Source organism: Vidua macroura, chromosome 6 (assembly GCF_024509145.1).
Source record: "Vidua macroura isolate BioBank_ID:100142 chromosome 6, ASM2450914v1, whole genome shotgun sequence".
NCBI lineage: Eukaryota > Metazoa > Chordata > Aves > Passeriformes > Viduidae > Vidua > Vidua macroura.
This window is the reverse complement of record NC_071576.1, coordinates 49297005-49321349: the sequence shown is the minus strand read 5'-3', so window position 1 is coordinate 49321349 and position 24345 is coordinate 49297005. Positions and strand designations below refer to the sequence as shown.

Sequence of the window (24345 nt, the reverse complement as noted above, 5' to 3'; positions counted from 1 at the left end):
GAAGTGGCGTCACGCGCGGGCACCCGTCCGCCGGCCACGTGACACCGTGACGCGCGCGGCGCCCCCTCCCTCCCAGCGCGCGGGCCGGGGCCGAGGGGAGGCCCCTCCCCCGCAGCGAGGCGGCGCCGCCGACCCGGGAGCGGAGCAGGACGGGCCGCCGGGGCCCGTGGCTGGCGACGAGCGGGGCCCGCGCGGACGGGTGACGGCGGGAAACAGGCCGGGCCGAGCGCGGCGGGGATGGACGCGGAGAGGGGGGGCGGTGGCGGTACCGTTTTACTACCGCGTAACTGCCCCCTCCGCCCGCCGCCGTCATGGCGACGGGGAAGCGGCCGCCACGTGACCGGGGCGGGGGCCGGGAGGGGCGCCGGCGCCGCGTGACCGCCGGGGGCGCGCTGCTTCAGGGCCGCTCCCCTGTCACGTGGTGCGGATCCCACCCCCGACGGCCCGTTCCGGTCACGTGCCCACCCCGCCCGCCCCATGGCCCCGGCGGCGGCCGCAGCCCGACCCCCATAGCACCGCTCGCACTCGGAGCAGCTCCTGGCGCAACCCGCACGGTAAGAGCCGCCGGTGCGGGGGAACGGCGGCGCCGGGTAGGCCGCGAGGCCCGATCCGCCTGACGGCCGCGCCCCTCCGGCGATCCGTCCCCAGGGCGGCGGGACCGCTTCGCGATGGTGCCGCGGCGGCCTTTGGCCTCCCGCTCTTCCTTCCTGCCCGGCGGACGTGTGACGGTGGCCGGGCCGAGGTGCGGTGAAGGAAGGGATGAAAGGGGCGGTGGCACCGCCGATTTGCGCTCCCCGGGGCCGCGGGCGGTGGCGGGGAGACGGCAGCACCGCGGCCGGGGGCACTGGGCTTAGCCCCGGTGTTTGGCCCGGTGCGGGCGGCAGACAAAGAGGTGCAATGGCAGCGTCTTCCCCAGCTGCTGCCGGGCGGACCCCGCCGCGATCGTGCGGGTGTCCTCGGGGCAGGGTGACATCCCTCCCGCAGCGTGGGTGATGCGGATCGGGGAAAGGCTGGGCTGGCTTCTCAGGACCGTGCATCCCCCACGACATACCCGGGACAAGCGGCACTGCTGCCGCTTCTCCATCCCGCTGACAGATCCCTACCACCCCACGGGGCGCTGCTCTGTCCGCTCCTGGAGCTGGCAGCGTCCCTGTGCCGCTGCGGGTCAAACTGGGCCATTGGCACAGATATTCCGTGATTCTGCTGTTGCCTGCGGGGAGCGGAAGCCCAGCAGCAGAAAGGCCTGCATTGATCTGTCAGAGCTTGCCTGCCAGCCCATGCCCACCCTGGCCAAGTCAGGATTACTAAAACCTGCAAACGTTTCCTTTATTTCTGCTCAGAACTCGACAAAATTATATGGAAAGAGACTGAAGTGCTGGTAACAGAGAGTGTTCAGAACAGGTGTTGTAAAAAACAGAGATGAGAGGTACTGTATCTTAAAAGTGGTTAGGAAGATTCACTGCAATGGAGGAAGGATAGCTGTTGGAATTTGATGGTATTTCCAGAAGCTGTTTGCTCCCACAGAGCTGGGAGGGAAGGTGGATAAGCACACAGAACAACATTTCTTTTGGTCTGTGCCAACACTGAAGCTTCCTAATAGACATTACCCATTGTAAACTGCAACTGAAATTAACATCCCCAAGACAGGCCTGATGACAAGTTGTACCTCATTGTTAAGGCTTCTGGTTGATCCAAGTGCTTTTAGAACTGTTGACCAAGCTCTGCTGCTGGTGAATTTAAAATAAATTGTCTGACCTTCCTATTCTGCAAGATACTTGAACCAGCCGCTAGAACACTAATGCTGTAACAGGTTAAAATTATCACTTAAAGCCACAAAATAACAGTGTTTCTCTGTGTGCATGTGGCAGTTCTTGCCCTGTACAGCAGCAGTGTCATCATCCATAGTATTGATTCTTGGGAACTTCAGATGTTAAATGTAGAGGTTAAGAAATTTGGGCAGGCACAAGTACATCATTGATGGCTCTCACTCTGCTGCATAATAAGTCTTACATGCTCAAAAAGAAAAAGGAAAAAAAAACAAAAAAATGAGCTGTGTGTGTGCTTTGCTTAGCAAGGATGTAGCCATCCCTGTAGGAGACAGGGAATGAAATCCTCAAGCAAGATTCCTATTTTAGAATTTTTCCTGTACTTCTTGTAACATGAAGCCATTTTGTTTCCATTAGTGACAGACAGTAACCTTCCTAAATTCCTATTATTAATAGGGTTTTTTTATTCTTTCTAATGTACTGTTCAAAAGACAGCTCAGGGTTTTCTCCATTTTGGGTAATGCTTACTGTGCTTGTGAGTTGTATCATCCCACTGCCACTGTAAAATTACTGCAGGAAAAAGGAAGTACAGCAGTGACAGAAAGAAGAACAGCATGAGGCAGTGTGCTCAGCCTCCCAGAAGGTGGAATGAGCCACGTGCCGGATAATTGTGCTCTCACAGATTGTACACTGCAGGGTACTAAAAGGGCTCTAAAGGAGAAGTTGGTAGCTGCTGATTCTTTGCTTCTGTAGTTGAAAGACTGGGTGTAGGTAGGTGAAATGGCATGGTAGGAAAGCAGAGCAGCTGGCATCAGAGTGAGCCCGACTGTGGAAATGCTTTCCTTTTTCTTGCTGTTCTGTACAGGTTTAATTGATTTGTGTTCTGTGGCTTTGCCTCCATTGCATTGGATAATAATGACCTTAAAGCACTATAAAGTAACAACGGGAGAAAAACATCAAATCCCTAGTCTTGCACATGGTGAGGTTTCCAGTCTCTGAGAGTCTGTGGTCAGCTGCCTTTTTCCAGTAAGGGTAAGGTGCTGATGAGACTGCAGATCTGCAACAGGAAACTACATTAAATGGTTGTGTGAATAGCACTGAAAGGGAATAATGCTGCTGGGAGACTGTAATGGATTATGATAGGGAACAGTCCTGAAATCATGCCATGCAGTTTTCTTTGAGAAAGAAGTATTACCAAGGATGCTCTGAATGTGGCACAGCGTGTTCTAATGACTGCTGCAGTGGTGCTGATGTGAAACCCCACATTCAGCTCAGCATGACTGAAAAGCCTTGGATGGCTGGAATGGTGAAGGAGCAAAGTGTAAGTGCAGAGCCCTTTTGCCATTACGTCTTTACATCTAGTGTGTTACTTAACTCATTTGCACAGAAGCTTGTAAGACTTCTGTTGAAGAGAATACTGTGCTACTGTCCAAATTGTCAGAATAAAATGTCTTACCTTGCTGCTGCTTGTCATTTTGTTATTTTTTGGGTTTTTTTAAGAAAAAAAGAAGTATGTGAATTTAAATGCTTAGAACTACCATTTTGTGATACCTACTAGTAATGTGATAGCTGATGCAGGATACAGTCTGAACTTCGGCATGCACCCCAGCAAAGATTTCAGGCATTCAGAGGCACATGCAACATCATATTAGCATTGGAAAAATACCATTTTGCATATCAGTAGTAAAGTTTATGATACACAAAATACAGCAACTGGACATACTAAACAGGTTCAGCAAACTTACCAAATACGTACATTTTTGATAAGTGTACCAACAGTATGTTTGACAGAGTGTAGTATTACTCGCCATATCCTTTATCTCTAGAAAAAATTAAGGCTATAGGGTGAACCTGGAGAGAGGAGTAATAGTGACTGCTGGGGAGAACAATGCAGCAACTATCCAAAGTCCTGTTGGTTTGAGACTGCTGACAGAATTATCATTGTGCTGTAGTACATGTAGCATTAGTTCCTCAGACATTGGAGCAGAGGGACTGGCCAGCTGCAGTCAAGTGTACAAAATGTTGTTCAAGCCTTGGTCAAACCCCACCACAGTAAGAGCACCTGAGTCTTACTGGGCTACCTTATCTTTAGCACAGTGAACTGAAAATCCATGATTTTTCACATACCTTGTATCCTTCCCTTTTCTGAAATGACTTAGTATCTGTCATTCCCACTGAAAAAGGAAATTGCTGCCAGTGCCAGAGAAGATTTGGAATTTGTCATTGCTTAGCTTCAGTATTCTTCTGAACTAGAAAAACCAGTAAAAGCACAGTAAAACAGGAAAATTTAGTTATCAGTTTAGATGTAAGATTTGTGGGTCTTTTAGTGGATCAAAAGCAGTATCAGCAATATAATTAGATGAACTTTTTAGGTAGGTGGGAGTATTTTGTTTAAATAAATTTGCTGATTTACTGAAAGAGGGGAGCACATTTATCTGAAATACTCACAAAATTATATAGGCATGAACAAGTAAATGTGGGCTGGAATACTTTAATATAGATAGGAGTAGTGAAAGAATTACAGCACAGCTAATCAGCTCAACTCTATGTTTTTAACAGTTCACTGTAGCCACAATGGCAACATCATCTGAAGAAGTGTTGCTGATAGTGAAGAAGGTGCGTCAGAAGAAGCAGGATGGGGCCCTCTACCTGATGGCTGAACGCATTGCCTGGGCACCCGAGGGCAAGGACCGCTTCACCATCAGCCACATGTATGCAGACATCAAATGTGAGTGAGCACTCGCCTGCTGCACTCAGCACTACTGCCATGGATGCCTAAATCGCACAAAGCTCTCCTGCCATATAATGCTACCTATAACTACCTCAGGAAGGTTGCAAGGGTCTGGAGCTCTGGCCAGCATACTCTGTAGCAGCAGAGATCAGGACTGCAGTGAAGTATCACCAGCATAAGGATGCTACCGCAGAACTTCTGCAGTCTTCAGATGTTTAACTTACACTGCATTTACTATTAACTTTGATAAACTTCTGCAATAAATTGAACAGAAAAATAATCTATGCCATACGCTTGTAGAGGGGAGGGTGGGAGGAGGATTAAGGAAGCATATAGGATTTTCATCCTAACGCAGAAGCTATCTGGCACGTCATCTGTTTAACTCAATATCTAAAGCTGTTTCAATTTTCTTATAAAATGAACTCAGTTTTATTTTCATCCAACAGACCATAGCTCCAGAAGTGTCAGCTTCTATAGTTTGGCCTAGCTGGTAACATTCTGAACAAGCATTTGCTATTGCAACAGCAGAGTACTTGCAAGTCAAAACTAAACAGTAGATGTCTATAGCCTTTCTGGCTCCAATTAGTGCTCATATTTCATGTTATCTAATGCCAAAGAAGGAATAAAAAGTAAGTTGTATGTGTCACTTGATAATAGTTTAGTGATTATTGCTGTTTAAAGTCACATACAAGCACTGCAGCCTAATCAAAAGTGTGTGATGAATCAGAACTAGATGATATTTTCTTAAATATGAAAGTGATAAAAAGTTTAAAAGCTCCATTCACCTATACTAATCAAACTTGTGAAGGTTTTATTTAGCTATTAACTTACATTTAAGCACTTTGTATTTTAAATATGTACATGTATAGACATTGAAGTATTTTTAACTTAGATGAAAGATGGGCTTTTTGTCATCTGAAATAAAAAAGGGTGAGATGTATTTGTAAATTTGAAATAGAGAAGGTGATTTAGTGTTGACATCTGGTTCCCACTTGCTTTAGAGAAAGGGCTGATATTAAAAGTTAGGTTAGTGCCATTTGCAGTGCTTTACTAAAGTCACTATAGCACAACGGTCCATAAGCATATGTGTCCCAGTCTCTGCTCCCTCTGGTTATGAGGATGGAAACAGGAATTAGATTTTTCTTATGAGTCATGAGGGTGTAGTAGTACCTTGGAGGCATTGGTGATTAACTTGGGGAGCACTAGTGGCTAACTGCACTTAGCTCACCACTGGAAACTGGGATCCAGGTGTGCTCCTACTCACTGTACCTCTGCTTTCCTACCACTGTCCTTCCACAGGAGCTGGGCCAGCTGGGAAAACAAAAGGGGGTGCTTTTCAGTGGATCAGTTCTGTGGTTCTTGTTGCACAAACACTAGCAATCATACAAGAAATGTAGCAGGAAGAAGTGGAAAGGGGGAATGAGGTCACCTTTCAGCAGCAGCCTGCATTGCTTCCAGGTTAAAGTGTCCAGGTGATGACAGCCTCATTTGCAGCAGTTTTCTAATGGATGCTGTGGGGAGTGCAAAGATGAATCAGGACTCCTGAGCAGGAGCTGAAGGATATTAAGCATCAGGCTGCTACTGTCTCTGTCTTGTATTTTAGAGTGAACAAGGTGCAGGGTTCAAACTAATTCATTTTCACAGCTGCAATTCACATGCAGGATAATGGTATTTAATTGGATGATGAAAATAACTGCTTATAAGCAAATACTCTAGGGAAGACAGTTCCTTGTATAAGCTTACTGTCTGTCTCTCTGCAATCTAGGCCAGAAAATCAGTCCAGAAGGCAAAGCTAAAATTCAGCTGCAGCTGGTATTGCATGCAGGGGATACAACCAACTTCCACTTCTCCAATGAAAGCACAGCAGTGAAGGAGCGAGATGCGGTCAAGGATCTTCTTCAACAGCTCTTGCCCAAGTTCAAAAGGAAAGCTAATAAAGAACTTGAGGAGAAGAACAGGTAAAGGGAAGCAGCCTAAGGGTCTGTTGGTTTTTTTTTCTTTTGTTAGCTAACTATCGTGTATTTTTGTTGACAGCTGTTGTTATTTCAACATCATGAATGATACAGCATTTGTTTCTCTAGTAAAAACTCCCTGCTTTCAATTTCAAGGCAGTTCCTTGAGGCTTGCATAACTGTCACATGTTGAGACTACACTTTTTTGCTTAGTGACACATTCTTGAGATGTAAAGGCAGCCAGACTGGCTGCCACACAGTCTTTCTTATCCACAGTATGAGAGAAGAGCACCCAACTGGCAGTCTTTCTCTTTAGTCTTCTTAAATATATATGTATCAATTAGAAAAGCTGCTTGAAAGACTTTTTTTTCCTTTTCCAGAAATTTTGTGGAGCCTGGTGATTTTTTTTTCTTCACCATAAAGCCCCATTTGCCCCTCAAATCTTTCCTGATGTTTTATAGACTACTAAATTGTTAGGTATTTTCATGCATCTCACTTGAAACGCTGAAGTTTGTTATTTGGCATACAGGATGTTTATTCTAAGAAATGGTTTGAGAAGATATTGAGGATGTAAGTCCTTTTCCCCAATGGGCTCTTGAGATACATTTCCGTTCCTTTAAAATGTTTGTGTTAAACCAATCCCTGTGGCCACAGAGCTCTCTTCTCTGCATCTCCCCTGACGAGTTTCACTTCATTCTAGTGTCTGCTGTGAATCCTGTGTCTACGGCTTCCATTTCCAAAGACTGTTCTAGCTCTGAATGTAGTTAAGTTAAAGCTAGATTTTTCAAAACATGAGAGTGTTGCCTCATGGGACAGACTGGATCTTAACAAGGAGATTTCCCAGCAGAAAGGCAAGAGCTGGAGCTGTGACACAGTCAGGATTAACTGGTTCCACCACTGCAGCAACCACTAGGGTCTGCAGCAGTGCAGCCTGCATTGGCACTGTTCCCATACTCTTTTCTTTATGCTATGTGCCTTATTTCTGACAGTATTGGTGCTGAGAACACAGGCAATCTTAGCTCTGAATCTTTGCCTCCTTAAATGGAGTTTTACAGCATCACACCATGAAGTATCAGGAGCTTTTCTAGTTACAGAAAAGCCAGAATCCCTGCACCTACTCAGCCATAGTTTGTTCTCTTGATTAGAAGTCCATGTCTGGTGATGGGGCTTCATTAGCTTAATTGCAACAGTTAAGGCAGAAAAGATCCAGCCTATTGTGGGAGGGTACAACATCCAGAGTCCCCATGGCACTTCCTTAATTTGTTGATATGTGGGACTTGGGTATGTACCAAAATTCCATGCTTTAATGAAATAACCAGAATAACAGACTGCTTTCAGCTGCACTAATTTGTAAGAATTGCCACTAATCCATACTTGTGACAATAAGAAAAACTGGAAAAACCCTGGTGGTTAAAACATAATAGGGGTATCCTGCCACAAAGCTTTCACTTCTACCTCATCCTACTTTATTCTTAGAGCAGCTAAAGGCTTTCATTCTGTCCAGATTGTAGTTTATCCATGTTCATCCCTAGACCATGTATCCATAAGACTCCTGATTTTTTTTTTGTTGTTTGCAATTGATCCAGATCCTGAGGTGCATGGTAGAGACTGGTGAGGTTATTGGCAGATTGTGAACACGCATGCACGCATCCCTGAAAATAGCCCAGTGGATACACAACTGTAATAACAACTGCTTAAGCATGAGTGAAGATTCAAGTGCATAGTCTTTACATTTTGGGTAGTAATACCTCATATGTAGATGATAACTTCTGTAAACATTACTCCCTGGTGGAAGTAGTGACACAGAATGTGTCTCACACTTGTGCTATATCTGATTAAGGGATGAAGATCCTACTGTTACCACAAAAACATAAATGAGCATTTACCCATTGGGGTAATGTGCTTTAGGGATCTTATCCCAGACATATTTTGTGATCTATACTTTTGCAGTAGAATAGAGATCTGTAGCTACTGAATTTTAAGATCTTAAACCAAGAATTGGACAGTGCTGAAATTTCCTTTTTTTTCCCTCCTCATCTTACTTCTGTTATGGAACAACAAGAATATTCATTGTGCTTTTACGGTTCAGGAGATTCCAGTCCTGGTGTGAAAAGACACAAAAGCACCACAGAATATTTTAGGACAGGACATGAATCCCACATTAACTTTTTCTTAAGCATTACTGTTTTCTAACTTTCAGTATTACCATCCATTTCTTAAGTCTTTTCAGACAAACAGTGCTATTGACATTGGTTGTTTACACAGTCTTGTTAAGAAATGCACAGCATTTTGAAAGAAAAGTTTATTTCTGTTCCTTTTGTGAACTCATGCTAGTTGTGGAAATACTAGTGATTTATTCTGCAGTGTTTCAATTCTATTCAATACATTCTTTTACCAGAATGCTGCAAGAAGATCCTGTTTTGTTTCAGCTCTATAAAGACCTTGTTGTGAGCCAAGTAATCAGTGCTGAAGAATTCTGGGCCAACCGTTTAAGCCTGAATGCAGGGGATAATTCTGCAGCACCTAATAAGCAGGATGTGGGAATCTCTGCAGCATTCCTGGTATGTTGAACCTTTAACTTATAGGATTTTAGAGCAAACAAATTGGGGAAAGTGAGAGTTCTGCTTATGCACTTTATTCCCATACACGTGAATGTTGTACTTTCCTGGTTCCTCAACATCTCTTGCTATTCCAAATGTAAAGGAGAAATAAAAAGTTTCCTGGTAATCTGCAACCTCAAAATTTTAGTTTAAGATGCCCAGTTTGAACTTTAAATTGCCAACAGGCAGATATGTTTGTACTGCTGCTCTGCCTTCTGTAAAACAGGAGTGATGTGTATATATGGTCACTAGATTAAAACGTATGAGCTCAGTAAATTAAAGAGTATATCTGTGGCAGCATCAACATGCATAAATTAACGTTTCCACATATGGGTTTTATTCCCTCCCCAGTTTTTAAACCACTACATGCTTTCAGCTACTTGAAGAACAACTTGTCTATCTGGAAGCTCATTTTTTCTCTCTTTTTCTCTAACTTTCAGTTATTTTATCCATTTGTAGAACCTGTGCTTCAGTAAATGCAGTGCAGTCTGAAAGTAATCTAGGTACAACATCAGATTGCTCACACAGAGGCATGTTTCTGCTTCTGCTACAAAATTCACAGATGGGACTCTTTAGATGGAATCCCACTTCCATCTTTGTAATGACTGTGCACACAGTGGATTTGGGAGGGAAAGACGAGGTAGGAATTGTTTTAATTTAGCTGCTGTACAACCATTTGGGTCCCCCCACCCCGATCTTGGAAATACCTGAATCAGTTGCCAAACAGATTTGATTGTTCTGATTTTCTGTCTCCCATTATTCTTTCATCTTAATGTCAAAGAAAAGAAACAACAATGAAAAGTAAACCCACCAATCCTTCAAAACTGGAGCGTTCTTAAACCAACTGGTTATGTTTGTGTTCTCAGCATTTGTGAAGAAGATATCTTAGATATTTGTGTGTTCCAATTCAAGTAAAATCTGACTGGCTCTGCTCAGGATGCATGTTAGCCTAGGAGGAAGATGGTACAAAAGCTAGACTTGAGGTACACAGGAAAAGGAGGAAAAGGCAGCAGCCTGTGCAATCATGTACTTTTCCTGTTTCTGAGAACTGGACGGAGCACTCGCCTCCTCCAGAGCTTCCTAAACAGATCACTGAGATCTAAGTTCAAAGTTCTGACTAAGGCTAATCCTCAAGCTTTAAATTCAGTGTTACTTATCAGTTATACCAAAATATTTTTAGTGTATAAGGGAATAAGGTATAAGAGCCTTTTTGTCACTTCATTATAGCCACTGATCATTCACTTAGCTGAATTGTTGAGTGAACAATAAAGCATGAGGCATATACAGGATGCTTACTTATTTTTACTTTGACACAAGGATAAGCATAAATTAATTAAACATACTTTGTTTTGACCAATGGAGTGCTCTTTGCTTTCTAAATCCTGCAGTCTGCTTGTTAAATCATCCATTAAGTGGCAAGTATAATAAAGTAATTCATGTTTGCTTGTTTATTCCTCATTTTAAAGTACCTATGTATGATCAAATACACTATGGATTACTGGAGGAAGATTATTTTACCTGCAGCAGATCTTGTGCAAGATGCCAGTTCTTTTCCTTCTCCAGTTAGAGAAAACATCCAGACATAACTGGTTTTTCCCCGTGTGCTTTTTCTCAGGCTGATGTACGGCCTCAGACAGACGGCTGCAATGGGCTGAGGTACAACTTAACTTCGGATATTATTGAATCCATATTTCGGACATACCCTGCAGGTGAGAGCAGTGTTTTACATACCAAACACATCCATTTAAGATTGGTCTTTTTATTGTCTTACTGTAGAAAGACTAAAATGTTCATCTGAGATTTTACTAAATGAAAGCATTTTAACTTGTGTTGACTTTTTGTTTTTTAAATTGTGAGTAAATGTTTGATTTCCATGATACTATCCCACTCAGTGTTCCAATTAATTGTTATTTTTCTTGAAATCACCTTTGGGAGGAAAATAACCTGATTTCCATCATTTCCCCTCCACTGTAATGAATATTGACACTGATTCATTTTGGCCCCTAGTGTGGGGGCAGTTCAAGAGTGTTCAGGCCACTGTTACGTGCACTTTTCAAAGCTTTACAGGCATAAATGAGTACCTGTTTAGTCATGCTTAACTACTGCAGTCCCTTCCATTTAACGGGAATGAATGGAGGCAGCCAGAAAGCAAGGAAGCCATCAAGGAAATGGTGATATAAAATACCATGTTAAGATTCATGGAACAGTTTGTAATTGTTCTGGGTTTTGTTCACAGTAAAAATGAAATATGCAGAGAATGTTCCACATAACATGACTGAGAGGGAATTCTGGACACGATTTTTTCAGTCTCATTATTTTCATCGGGACAGGCTCAATACAGGCTCAAAAGACCTCTTTGCAGAATGTGCTAAACTGGATGAGAAAGGTAAGCTGGTTGTCTCTGAAAGATACAGATGGTCATGGCAAGTTAGCTACAGCTTTGCCATTCTGAGCATGTTTCATAGTGAGAGCATTTCTTGGAACAAATTAGCCTTTGGAAAGTGGCAGCACTAGAAGTAAGCTTTACTACAAATTCCATAGCATGCCATCCTGATAGATTGATTATGTGCCATCAGTTACTATGGAATAATTCTGTGTATACAATAGATTTTGTTTTGTGGTATGTGCACAATTTACAACAGGTACAGCTTTTGTTACAGATGGGGTTTTAGTAAATGAGATTCCTATTAGTCCAGATTTTCCAGAGGAGTTGTCATCCTTGTTCTCTGTCAGTCTTTTTGATCTGAAATTCTAAAATATTATCTGACTCAAGTTTTTTATGAACTTTTGAGATAGGTTTGTAATGATACACAAATGTGGAGAGTTGGGATCCCTTGCCACCATTCCATAATATGTATTGAAAGCCTTCTGTTAGGAATGCAAAACCCTTCACAAGTCAAAGCTATCACCAGATATAAACTGTCATACAACCCAGGCAGGGCAGCGGAACAGTGCCAAAATTAGAAGAAACACAATTTTGGCTTCCCAGTTCTCACTACTATAACTGCATCTCATTTTTTTAATCAGTGTTCAGTGATGTGTAGAAGTTGGTGAAAACTGGGCTAATTAGTATGAAGATATTTTGGAGTAACTTCCCACATTTATTGCTTATTTTAAATGGAACTTTAAAAAGGGTTTAAAGTTTTAGTCCCAGTGTTATTTGGGCCTGTGCAGAACCTCTGTCTTCTTTTAAAGAGTAAATATAACCTAATGATCCCATAATTATGCTATTTGTTTAGATACAGTTTTTCGTGATTTTTTTAAATTTGTTTCACACAGGGTTAAAAGCAATGGTGTCTCAAGGAGTGAAAAACCCTCTGATAGATTTAACAGCTTTGGAAGATAAAACATTAGATGAAGTAAGTACTTGGGGAAACAAAACAGAAAACAAACAAAAAATCCAAAAGAAAACCATACCCTTTCCATAGTTATATTTAAGTGGATCTTTCTTTTAAAACCACTACAGATGCTAATTCTAAAACAAATCCCTTACTAGGCAGTGGCAGTGGTTGGGTACTCAACATTGCTACTGTTGTGTGTGTGAAGGGAAATTGAGACTGTGCCCATGCACCCATGTGGTCACATCTGCCTTGGTGTGTAGGGTGTACAGGACTTCCCTTCTTTAAAGAATTACTCTTTCATTTGGCTTTTTAGTCTAAAGTGAACTCTTTGGGTTTTTCCTACATTTTAGAGTCTGTGACAAGGTACAGAAGAGTAGCACAAACTAGGAAAAAGTCTTTGATTTGTTCCTACTTTGAACACTGCTACTTGATTCAGCCTAACTGAAGGACACTTTATACAGTGTTCTTTGTTTAGCTTCAAATACCTTTTTTTTTGCTAAAATTATGACTCACTTGAACTATTACCTGCCTCCAAAAACAAGTTAAAACAATTAATATCAATAGTGTACCATAACGTGAAGTAACTTAGAGATGTGCTTTTCTGCAGTTGATGTAACTGAAACTGTTCAGTTGTAGTTAATAATGAAGCTGCATTTTTAAGATTTTTTGTGGTTTTTTTATTTTCTTTTTTAATTTTCTTTTTGTGGGAGTTGTCCAAAGCTAGCAGCCTGAAACTGGACCATGAGTTTAGGATAGGTGTCTTTGAAGTGCTCTGTAAACGGCTCTGATTTGCTTTTGAGGCTGATTAACAGCAAGCGTGAAACTGCCCATGGGGTAAAGTACCACCTGGCAAGTGGGGAACTCTGCTAGCATTTTAAGGCTTGAAGTTTTTTGAATTTTCTAGTGGTATCACATCCTCCTGACAGGTATATTTTAGCCTGTAGGCTGCTGGTGTCCCACTAGATGTTAAAAAGTAACAGTAAAACAATTGCTGTCTTTTCCTTGCCATCAATGCCCGTTTTGCACAGGTGATCCTTAATATTTTTTAAGCTAGTTCTGGTTTTACTTATGTCATGGTCTTATAAAATTACCTGTATAAGACTTGTTACCTTCTCTCTGACACCTCTAAATTGCCAAGTGCTAGCAGAATAAGATAGTCACTGGAGATTTTTCAAAGTACATAAGGAGATGGTGGGGCAAAAGTAGGAAAACGATGCTCTGGATGATGATGATGCAGAGGAGGGGGCTTCCTGACTCAAGGGAAAACAGAATTGTCCTGCTGCTCTGGGGGGCAAGAGGGAATTAATGTTGTTTTCTTTGTAGGGCTATGGTGCTGCTTCTGTGGCCTCTACATCAAATGCCTCAAAGTCTGCTAGAGAAAGCAGCAATGCTGCCATCATAAAACGCTTTAATCATCATAGTGCCATGGTCCTTGCAGCTGGCCTCAGAAAACAGTAAGTTTTAATGTTGTGTAATAGATTTTTGGAGTAAATTTTAAGGAATTTCCAAAACAAAAGCACATCTTCAGTTATTCCTACAACCTTTTCTTTTAATTTTTTATGAATGAATTATTTTTCTTTAAAAATGAAAAGACCTTTAGGTTTCATTTTACTTTATAGAAGTTTTTCAGAGCTGTTTGAAATGATATCTGCTATTTTTACCCGAGTTATGATATAAAGCAGATTAAAAAGAAAAGAATGGGTCTGCCTTAGATGTCTAGCTCTGGTGAAGGGAGCAGAAGTAGTGTTCTGTGTGCTGTGTGGAGGTGAGGTCTGGTGCAGGGAATTCCTATTTCCTGCCTTCCAGGAGCAGGTCTGCTGGAGCTTCCTGCAGTGTGGCATAGGTGGATCAGATGAAAGACTTCTCAGGTGCAGTTCCCTGCCCCTGGCCAAAAACACCTGTCAGGTCATCTGCTCTACAACTGCTTTATGGAGAACCAGCAAGGATTACTACTCTACCCAAATCCTACAGACCTTAACTGTGAGAGATCTTAGTTAATACTTCCTTCTGTTTAGTTGGGCTCCCTCACACTGTTCTTCTGTTTTGCACAAATTGAGCCCTGCACCTTAAGCAATCTCTTCTGGGCAAAGTGTGTTTCTGTTTCTCAGTTCAGAAAGGGACAACAGGATAGGTCTGCTGGAACAGTTGTACTGCAGGACTCTCAGAGCTCTGCTAATACCTGGTTGCATAACTGTGTATACAAAGTGTTTCTAATTTAGCCATGATTTTGCTGTGTCCCACATGCACTGTTGGCATGCTGATATTTCTGAAGAGAGGGACCAGCACCTTCCCCTGCTGTTGAATTTCCCCTGTGACAAGCAGGGTTAATGTGAGGAGTCAGCTCTTTCTGTCTACACCAACTGCTAGAAATTAAGACATAAGGGGGAAAAAGTATGTGAAGGTGCATATGAAATTTTTGAAACTGATGTATTTACTTTGTCTCTAGCTTGTATCTTAAGTTTCCTGTGAGGTGAATTCTTCTTAATGCTGTTTCTCTATTTTAAGAGAAGCACAAAATGACCATTACAGTGAGACCAGCAGTACGGATGGAAACTCCAGGGATTCAGATTTCTTTCAGCCACCACTGAAAAAGGTATAAAGTTAGCTGATGTGATTCTAACTGAATGGCATTGGAAGTTCTGTCTCTCAAAAAAATTGCTGAAAGTTCCTTACTTGGTTTATGACACATCTGAAGTAAAACTTTTTTAGCCTTGTTTAGAAGTATATAGAGTAACAACCTAACAGCCTGTAAGAAACCTTGTTACCTCTGTTAGTAAACACAAATAAAGTTACACATTGAAGCATTGTGCTGTTTATCTCTTCAGTAGTGCCCAATGAAAGTAAAAAAATCTAAGATACTTCAGATTGGACTCAGAAATCTGGTTCTTTCCATTTGCTGCAGTCCTATTTTCAGCCCACTTCCTTTTTCTTTTTCTTTCAAATGCCTGAAAACTTCTAGAGAACATCCCAGAAAAGGATACTGGTGTTCAAGCACCAATATTAACCTGTCAAGTGCGTTGTTTGTAGAGGGGATGATGAAACGGGCACATGACATCCTTCATCTTAGAAGCTGACGTGAGGTTGAACTGAGTGTAGTGACACCTGGTGCAATGAAATACAGGGCAACGGCCTAGTCTAGACTAACCAGAGCAGCTCAGAAAGTGGAAGAGAGTACTGTAATTGCTGTAAAATGGAATTGAATACTCTTCCTGGAGCTGACAGCCTAAACAGAAAACATCAGAGAGACTCTGATACAATACAAAACTTGGTTGTATTGTGAGAAAACCTTGTAGAATACACGTGTTGGTAAATGTTGGGGTAGTCTTTGACTTTCCTCAAAAGCTGCAAGTTTTGCTGAGCAGAAAATTACATAGCAAGACTAGAAGAAATGTGATGAAAAGGGGAGTGAAAGTAGCAGGAGAATAGGAGACTTCAGAAATAGTTTTCTAGTTGTACAAAGTCTTGATATCACTGTGCTGTTACCTCTCACTGCTAATACTCCACAGCTCTGCTGTCACCAATAGCTTGGGTAATTACTGTGGTTTTAGGTCTTAGACTGCAATGCACCAGCTATTAAATCATTAGTATTTCTGCTAATCTGGAGTTAGAGGGACATAAATAGAGAGCACGAATTATTATCTGCGTATACTTTTTGGAACACGTTTTGGAAGTGGCAGGGACTGCCTAATTTTAGCAGAATCTGGAGAAAAAGCAATGGTGCCAAGACTTCCCAATGGCCCATCCTGAACAACATTGGGCATCACTCCCTCTGGAGGGTAGGCATGAGTCATTCCATAACTGGGTTTTCTTTAAGGTTTTAGTAACCCTTCAGCTCAAACTTGATGCACCAGAAGAAAGCACTGGATATATGGACTTGTGCCTTCATTAGTAACATGTTGTTACTAATCCTGTTGTCCCTTCATTAGTAACATGTATCATTATTTGGCTAATTTTAGGTAAAACTGCAGGAGGCCATTGAATACGAAGATTTATCAAAGAATAATAGCGTTAAAACTATTGCACTAAACTTAAAGAAGTCTGATAGGTAAGTTGAAATAATGCACAGCTATTTCAGCAGAGCCAGTTTATCAGGGGTTTCATCACAGCCCACACAGGACCAGCTGATTTAGTCCCTACTGTGCCACACTCAGGTGTGTTACAGCTGAGTTTAGAAACCTAATATGAGTTCTTGCATAAACCAGTTTCCCTCTTAAATTTGTAGTTTTATTTCTCAGAGTGGTTGGGGAAAGAAGGGACATCTGGAGACCATCTAGTCCAACACCCCTGCCAAATTCCATCTTGCTTTTTAGAGAGTTGAGTCTCTAAGCCAACCTGAATGACCTTGACACGTAATTTCTGTGAAAGCCTGACAGACCTCTGTTCACAGTTCAGCAGATCATTGCAGCTTTCAGTGGAAAAATGTGTTACATATGAAAATATACAGAATTCCAAGAAAAATCCTCTCCCAGGCAAAAAAGTGCAGTTGGGATAGTTTGGACTGCTCACTGGTCTAAGATTTTTCTAATGGTAGTCCTTCTGTTTTCTAGATTTGAGTTTGAGAACCATAAAAGTAACATCAGAAAAGGAGTAATACTACCAGAAAGAGAACAGTTCCACACGTGCACCTATCTTCATTTAGCTTTGTTTCAGTTGAAAATGATGTGAATTGTTCCATTCTAATGATAGTTCCAGAATTTGGTGGCAAGGGTGGCTTTTCTTCGGCAAAATGATGATCACAGATTCAGCAATATAAACTGTTATTTGCTGCCATACCATCCCTAAGCCAGCCTCTTCTCATGTGGCAATATATTGTACTTTGTCAATAAATAAAGTACTGTTAACACTTGCAAAGCATCTAAAATTAGAAACAGTAGAAAAACTGTCCACGAGTTTGTTCTCTTGCTTTACTCTTACTAATAACATTTTTCCCTTCCCTTTTCTCACCTCACAGGTATTACCATGGTCCAACTCCAATTCAATCACAGCAATATGCAACCAGTCAGGATATAATTAATTCATTTCATAGTATTAGACAAGAAATGGAAGCATATGTACCCAAACTAACTCAGGTATGGAAGTATATTTTAAAAGTGCCCCTCTTGATCTTAGCTTAGCATCTTGATTTATATACAGTTTTGTGTCTCATATCTACTGAAGTTTCAAGTTTTCAATGGTAAACTTAAATTATCTCAACTTTCTGCTAACTGATTGATTTTACAGGTTTAGGTGATACCTTTTGAGCTGTTATGTTTAAAATCTACATTAGAGGAAACAGAGTCATTGCTGATGCTCAGTTGTATTCTTCTGTTCCTCCTTTTTTTGAGGAAATGGTAAAGGTATAAGATAGTAAAGCAGGATAGTCATGCACAGGCCAGTGTATTCATCCCACCCTGAGAAGTATAGGAGGTTACAGTGAGCAGGTTTTTAGCTGAACTGGTCTTTTGCTCCTAAATGCACTTTGGCTGTCAGTGTGCTCTGGGCTGCACAGAAGCTCTGTGCTTCTGTGGCCCTAAATAGAGCCACAATTGTGCTACACTTCTGCATAGTAATACTCTGTCTTACTTCTGAGTAAGTGCACAGCCTGTTCAAGGTCTAGGCAGAGAAAAAGTTATAATTAATTGGAGCATTTTCACTGCAAATGATCTATAGCATATAATTCTGGAAAAGAGCAGAACCTGAACTTCCATGTATCCGTTCAACTAATCTTATTTAAAAATAATTTATTAGAAAAAGTGACCTGAAATATTTGTTCCCTTTCTCTCCAGGTTCTTTCAAGTGTTGATGCTGCCAGCACTATTGCAGTCCTGTCACCTGGAGGAGCACTTATGCAGGGTGGAACACAGCAAGCCATAAACCGTAAGGATTTGGGATGTCTAATGCTTTAATTGTATCCTGGTGCATTGCACAGCACTAGCTGGCTTGCTGTTTCATCTCTCCCTTAAAATATGTTACAGTGATAAAGGAAAGTATGGAAATGTGTAGCTGGAGTAGTACTGGGTTACAGCAACAAAAGAAAAGCATCAGCCACACCATGGGGGTGGTAATGGCTACACCAGTGCTGAGGCAAGTGAATGAGAGAACATTTTACACAGCAAGTAATGAAGGAAACACCTGATAGATACCAAATTGTCTTACAGATGTGGGGTTTTACTTGTTCAGCATTTTTTCCCCTAGATTGTAGAATATAACATACTCTGTGAAAACTCTCAAGGAGCAATGCCTAGATAATAATCTGAAACTTAAGTTTTTTGCAGCCTTCATTTAAGATTCACAGCTTGCTGTGAAAAAAAGGCAACTTCCTTGTAGACTGCAAGGGCAAATCAGACAGCCTGTCCTTCTCACACCTCCATTCAACCACCCCTTTCCCTATTGTCACATTGCTGCCAGTTTGAGTTCCTGTCTCTCTAGTCTCACAGCAGATGAATCCCTGTTCTCAGGACTTATTACATTTTTCCAGTTTGTCTTGTGTTACTTGGTCTGAAAAGCAGCAGAAAGTAACTCAGCTTAAAAAGCAAGTATGAGTTCTTTATGGTACTGAAATAAAAGGAATCAGCAAGCAGTGGTGAGGCTTTCTTACCCATCCTGATTGATATATTGGGTGCTACACTTCTTTGAGCCTGACCACCACTTCTTTCTTATAAGAGCCTCATCCTAAAATTTGATATTCACTGTTCAGTTCACTGTGCTCATCCTCATTGACTACTTGTACTTTTTGTTTGGGGTTTTACAGGTGTGGCTCTTTTCTTGTTCTTGAACCCTGTCACCCTTTCTTCTTTAAGAATGCCTAGGACACAGTTCTTTTTTCCCTGTCTGGATTTTTCGTCTTCCACATGCTGTAACCATATTGTCAGCATAAGATAGAGAGAAAAACTTGAAGCACCCACACAGAGTTTGTAGCACTGTGCTGTTAGGACAACCCAGCAGCAGCACTGCCACACTGTTAGAACAATACAAATATACTGCTTCTAATCATGGATTAGGTTTGGTGTCCATTCTTTGCCTGGCATGGATTTTCCTAAATAATACACCAGCTTCCAAGTATAGAGCCATAAATAGCAGTTGACCTGATCTAACAGCTGCTGATAGTCTTGATCTAATTGCTGTGACGCGCCTCAGTGTTCTCTCCCAGCCAGTCATTCTGTGACTGTAGTGGAAGTGTACATCACTGAGCTCCTTCATTAGCCTTAGTTCTCGTTTGAATGATGTGAAAAAAACCTTTTTCCTGTTGCAGAGATGGTGCCAAATGACATTCAGTCTGAACTAAAACATTTGTATGTGGCAGTAGGGGAACTGCTACGACACTTCTGGTCCTGCTTCCCTGTTAACACACCATTCCTAGAAGAAAAGGTAAGGCAGAGCTTCCTCTTATGGACCCTGGTTATGATGTAGTTTAGAATGACCATGGTTTAGAATGGCTGTCATTACTGAAGTATGGAGCTAATACACATGCCTCAAATCAGTACAGCACGTACTCATCCCTAGAACTGAAAGTCACAAAATAACATGAAACCTTATTTTTCTCAACAGTTCTGCTGGTACTATTAATTAAAATCATCCTTGTTCTTGCCTTTAGGAGCAATAGCTGTTAGCCAGTTTCAAACAGAATGGGCAGCTCAGTTGCAGTTGCAGGGTTCTCATTCCAGATTAAAATGCAAAAACTAAAGCCTCCCTTCCCCAGCTCCAAGAAATAACTTCCACAGTGACAGTACAAGCAAATTTCCCTTATTCTTCTATCCATTGCAAAAATCACTGTCATACCTTCAGGACACACACTGCTTTTGAGAACTAAGTTGCCTTCAAGGACAGATGCTTGTCTACAGCCAGGTCTATGACTGTAACTATTTTTCTGTTGCTTTTGACCTCACACAGATAATAAAGATTAAAATTTGCATTCAGATATATTCGCATGTCCGCTGCAAAATGTGGCCTGAAAATCCAGTCTTTGCTTGAAACAAAAAAAAAACATTTTGTCAATATCTTGTATCTATTTGTGGTGTTTATTAGGGAGGTAATAATCAGAGTGGCACACTGCCCTTTCAGTCATACTACACTTATCTCAAAAATAAATATAGAGAAGTGTTAGAGACTGATACTTGAATAACTTTCGTTCCTCAAACTACACAAATTTGAAGTAGCCCCCAGAATTAGTTATAAGATGTTTTGTTGGAGAGCAGTTTGTTAAAGGAAATGAAACTTCTGTATTGTAATACTGGTTTCTGTCTCTCTCAGGTTGTGAAAATGAGGAGCAACTTGGAAAGATTTCAGGTTACAAAGCTCTGCCCATTCCAAGAAAAGATTCGGAGACAATATTTAAGCACAAATGTAAGGGGAAAGTACCGTTTAATTATGTGGGTGCATATTAATCATTTCATTCTTAACTATAGCTTTGTTACTTCTTATCCTAGGGCATTTTAATTTTTTTGTTGACTAGGAAATGGGCAGAGGGAAACTGGGTACACAGTTAAGCAGTTGTCTCTCCCTGTCCAATTTGCTGAGTGATTCCAGCAACTGACAAGGACTGTAACCTGAAATTACAGGAGTGATAGAAAGAAAGGGGAAGTCACGTTTCATTTTTCACTTCCACCATGAAGTAGAACTTGAGCAACTGCAGAACTCTCCCCCCATGTCAGATTTGAAGTGGTCACAGACTAAATACCAAAACAGCACAATGAGGTGTCACTTCCCCCTTACCTTTCAGCTCAGCAGCTCTCTGCACTGCTCCCTCTATGGATGTTTTGTAAGAGAGCCTCAAAGTCCTTTTTCTGATTTTAGCAAGATTAATCGTAGTGAATAAAAGCAAGCACGCACCTGAAAGGAAGGGGAGGGGATCTGTTTTCCAGCAGCTGGGACAATGTTTTCTCCCTTTTCCTGTTTCAGTTGGTAAGTCATATAGAAGAAATGCTGCAGACAGCCTACAATAAATTCCACACGTGGCAGTCCCGGCGCATGCTGAAGAAGACGTGAGGGCACATCCTGTACAGGTTTGGGAGCAAAGCCTGCAATAGGGTAGGACTACAGCCTAAGTATGTGCAGATCTTAACAAGCTGTGGACTTCCGGAAATGATGCTAACTGAACTTGCACATTTTTGAAAAATAACTGAGATTAAACTTGAAAACTGGGGAGAAAAACAAGGAAGAACCAAAACAGAAGAGCTGAGGCGCAAATATATTTAAAAGACACTGTTTACTGCAGTTACTCAGGAACTGCTTTTGGTTTGCATAAAAAGCTGCTTTCAGAAATAAAAAATGTAAAGAGGGTGTATTAATAAAATTTGTTTTTCTGTCTAATTTTTTATTAAGAAGTGTATGGCACAGGGTAGATCTCAAAATTTTTTCTTCACTGGATTCTGACATTTTCTTGAATTCTGTTTGTATTTCCTGCAACAGTTTAACAATGATGTTTTAAAACATAGCTGAGACTGTTTTTGCTTCAAACATCTGGGAGAGTGTAGCTGTCAGAAGCCAAGCTCCTGCCATATGTTGTTTCCCCACCAATTGGAAGCAAGAGACATTGCACTGAAAGCTGTTCATGGTCTGGGGTCTCTAAAGGTACAGAGGGGCAAGCTTTTGCCTGAAGTCTTCGATTTTTATGCAAAAATTTTTCAGCCATCAGTTTTGCATGTTTCCTTTTGAGTGAAAGTGTGTGCTACTGCAATTTTTTTTTTTATGGTGGCATTTGTTCTGAGGAGAGAATGCATTTTTTAAAATGAAGTTAAATAAAGTTTCTTACAAAAGAAGTCATTTATTTTCAATTCTTAGGCATTTTTTATTTCTTCTCATAAATCTGTTTTCCTTCACCCTTCCCTTTTGACTATTATGCTGTTTTTGGCGAATTGATAATCATTGCAAAGAGAAAAATGTGTTACAGTGTCCATAGGTATTGGGAATCTGTGCCATACTTTGTTCTAAATAGAATCAGTTCACAGTTTCAGACCAACTTGTCTTGTATTAAATGTGACTTAAATGCAGAGTAACCCCCTTTTCTAGAATATATGCAGTTTAATGACAACCTTGTATTTTTTTGTCACTTTGACTGGACAACAGCCCAGTATGGGCCACTGAACTTTTCTTTTTACTTCAGATTAAATATGACTGTTAAAGATGTATCTACTACAAAGACAAATCAGACTGACAATGTGTATTCAAAGCAAGCACAGCAGTGTTCAGTACAGCAGAAGAAATTCCCCAAACCTGCACAATGCTTAATACTAGATTTTGGTACGATGCTAAAACATGGTCGTATGATGTTGGGTGGATAATTTTTGAAAATTCCTACAGCAGAAAAGATGTATTGGTGTAGCCAAGTGGGTGCTTGTTCTGTGCTGCTGCTCTGTTTATGCAAGAGGGTATTTTCTTTAACTGGTGCATGGAAGTCAGCAGCTTCTTTTGACCCTTTTCTTTCAGATTTCTGTATTATGCTATAATATTTTGGTAAAAGCTGAGTTTCAGTTAAGCATCACTGTCTGCACCAAAGTCCTGTTCAGAACTGTGTCCATATTGTTCAGCCTCGTTCCCTGTCTGCTGCTGCAGATCCATGCATGATCCCTGTTCTGCGCCATCCATGTGGTTCTGGTACAAGAAATGACTGGGCTCAACCAGAGATGCCCACTGGTCTTGACAGGGTGAAAATGTCACTGGGAATAAACAGATGTACTACAGCATTTGGGGGAATGAGGTGCACACCTTGTCAAGACTTACCTCTTGTGAAAACTAAACTTTCTCTAAAATTTAGGCTTAGGGTGTGGCTTTATGAAGCCAAATCTCCTTCTAAGTGCAGGTAGCTCACAGAAAAAAAAATGGTAGTTTTGTTCTCCCCCGATCCAAAGCATTTGGTCTAGCAATTCTGGGACCAAATTCCAGCTGTTCCTTGAAAGCTAGCACACCTTTCATCATATTGGAGAGCTAGGGTCAAGAAAACAGGTCTGATTTACATTCTAACTGTGCCTGAAGCAATGAACAACACATTTAAATATTAGATTGCACTGAGTCTACATTTAAATCCTAGGGGAGTTTTGAATATGGAACTAATTCACCTTTAATTGGAATGTATTTAGTGTTCCTGGAAAGACTGGGCAAAACGGTTAACATGGTGAAAAAGTGTCAGTGCGTCACAAGAGTATTTTACAGCTCCAAGGACTGATGTTTATAACCATTTTGGGGATGGTATTGCAAAAGCTTTAAGTTATTATAATGATATCAGGCTATCAAAATGTACCTTAATGACCAAAACTAGGGGGAGAAGGACTGCGATACTAAATTCAACAGTTTTGCCTAGAGACTGTACAGGCAAGGCTGCTATGCACTTCATATTGCTTTTTCAGGTATTGTGGCAATAAGGCACAGGCCCCTCCTCAAGTAAAGGGAAGTAAACTAAATATTCTTTCTACATTGTGTTCCCCTTTTCTGTAGCTTGGTCCAAAACACAGACTGAGTCCTTAAATTTTGAAACTGAATCATCATGCATTATATTACTATTGGAATCTTTATACTGACTTGTATTTTTAATGAGAATTCATAAAACTTGTATCATTAGCATTGATCTAAGATTTGTAGAATAAACCCTACTGAATTCTGAAGTGAAATCTTCTCTAATGCTTAGGCTGTGTTTTCTGATTGAATTAAATCCCTAATAGGCTCTGTTGAGGTCTAAATTGAGAGAACTGTGTGTATCTCGCTTATCTGTCTCTTGGTGCTAATAGGTCAGCAGCAAAAGGGTTACAATGTAATTATTGTCAAATTGTTCCATTTTCAGGACTTGAAAACTTCTACTGCTGCACAAGGGCTCTACACCATTACTAGTTCTACTGTCCCTCTGATCCCTATCATACAAAAGCCACTTTAAGTCTCCAGGGATTAGTGCTCTGCTTGTTCCATATATTGGTGCAGCAGCTGTTGGTTCAGGAGAGCTGCACAGGAGCTTTGCCAGTAATGGAGAAAGGAAAATGCAGATACCAG

General features: G+C 41.1%; 1 protein-coding gene across 7 annotated transcripts; it reads left to right on the top strand.

The window, feature by feature from the left end:
- The first annotated feature begins 152 nt into the window (after positions 1-152).
- Positions 153-23972, top strand: GTF2H1 (general transcription factor IIH subunit 1). Of its 7 annotated transcripts, XR_008437575.1 has the most exons (16): positions 283-554; positions 4326-4494; positions 6263-6455; positions 8848-9010; positions 10665-10758; positions 11286-11435; positions 12329-12408; positions 13714-13844; positions 14896-14983; positions 16347-16435; positions 17342-17459; positions 18156-18246; positions 19622-19737; positions 20620-20712; positions 21268-21413; positions 21778-23972. XR_008437575.1 is itself a non-coding variant. In XM_053980598.1 (15 exons), exons 1-15 carry the CDS (start codon positions 312-314, stop codon positions 21352-21354), a joined length of 1905 nt encoding a protein of 634 aa, XP_053836573.1. In that variant the 5' UTR covers positions 285-311; the 3' UTR covers positions 21355-21678. The 7 variants fall into 7 exon arrangements, 6 of the variants coding, with proteins under 6 accessions (XP_053836576.1, XP_053836574.1, XP_053836575.1 ...); XM_053980598.1 differs by lacking the exon at positions 21778-23972 and having other exon boundaries at positions 285-554; positions 21268-21678; XM_053980602.1 differs by lacking the exons at positions 283-554; positions 21778-23972 and adding an exon at positions 1409-1426 and having other exon boundaries at positions 21268-21678.
- The last annotated feature ends 373 nt before the right edge of the window (positions 23973-24345 follow it).

Excerpts from the sequence above, each read along its gene's own strand:
- GTF2H1 (XM_053980598.1), top strand. The coding sequence starts at position 312 with ATGGCGACGGGGAAGCGGCCGCCACGTGACCGGGGCGGGGGCCGGGAG. Across the intron at positions 555-4,325 it reads CTCCTGGCGCAACCCGCACG|TTCACTGTAGCCACAATGGC; the intron begins GTAAGAGCCGCC and ends TGTTTTTAACAG. Across the intron at positions 10,759-11,285 it reads ATTTCGGACATACCCTGCAG|TAAAAATGAAATATGCAGAG; the intron begins GTGAGAGCAGTG and ends TTTTGTTCACAG.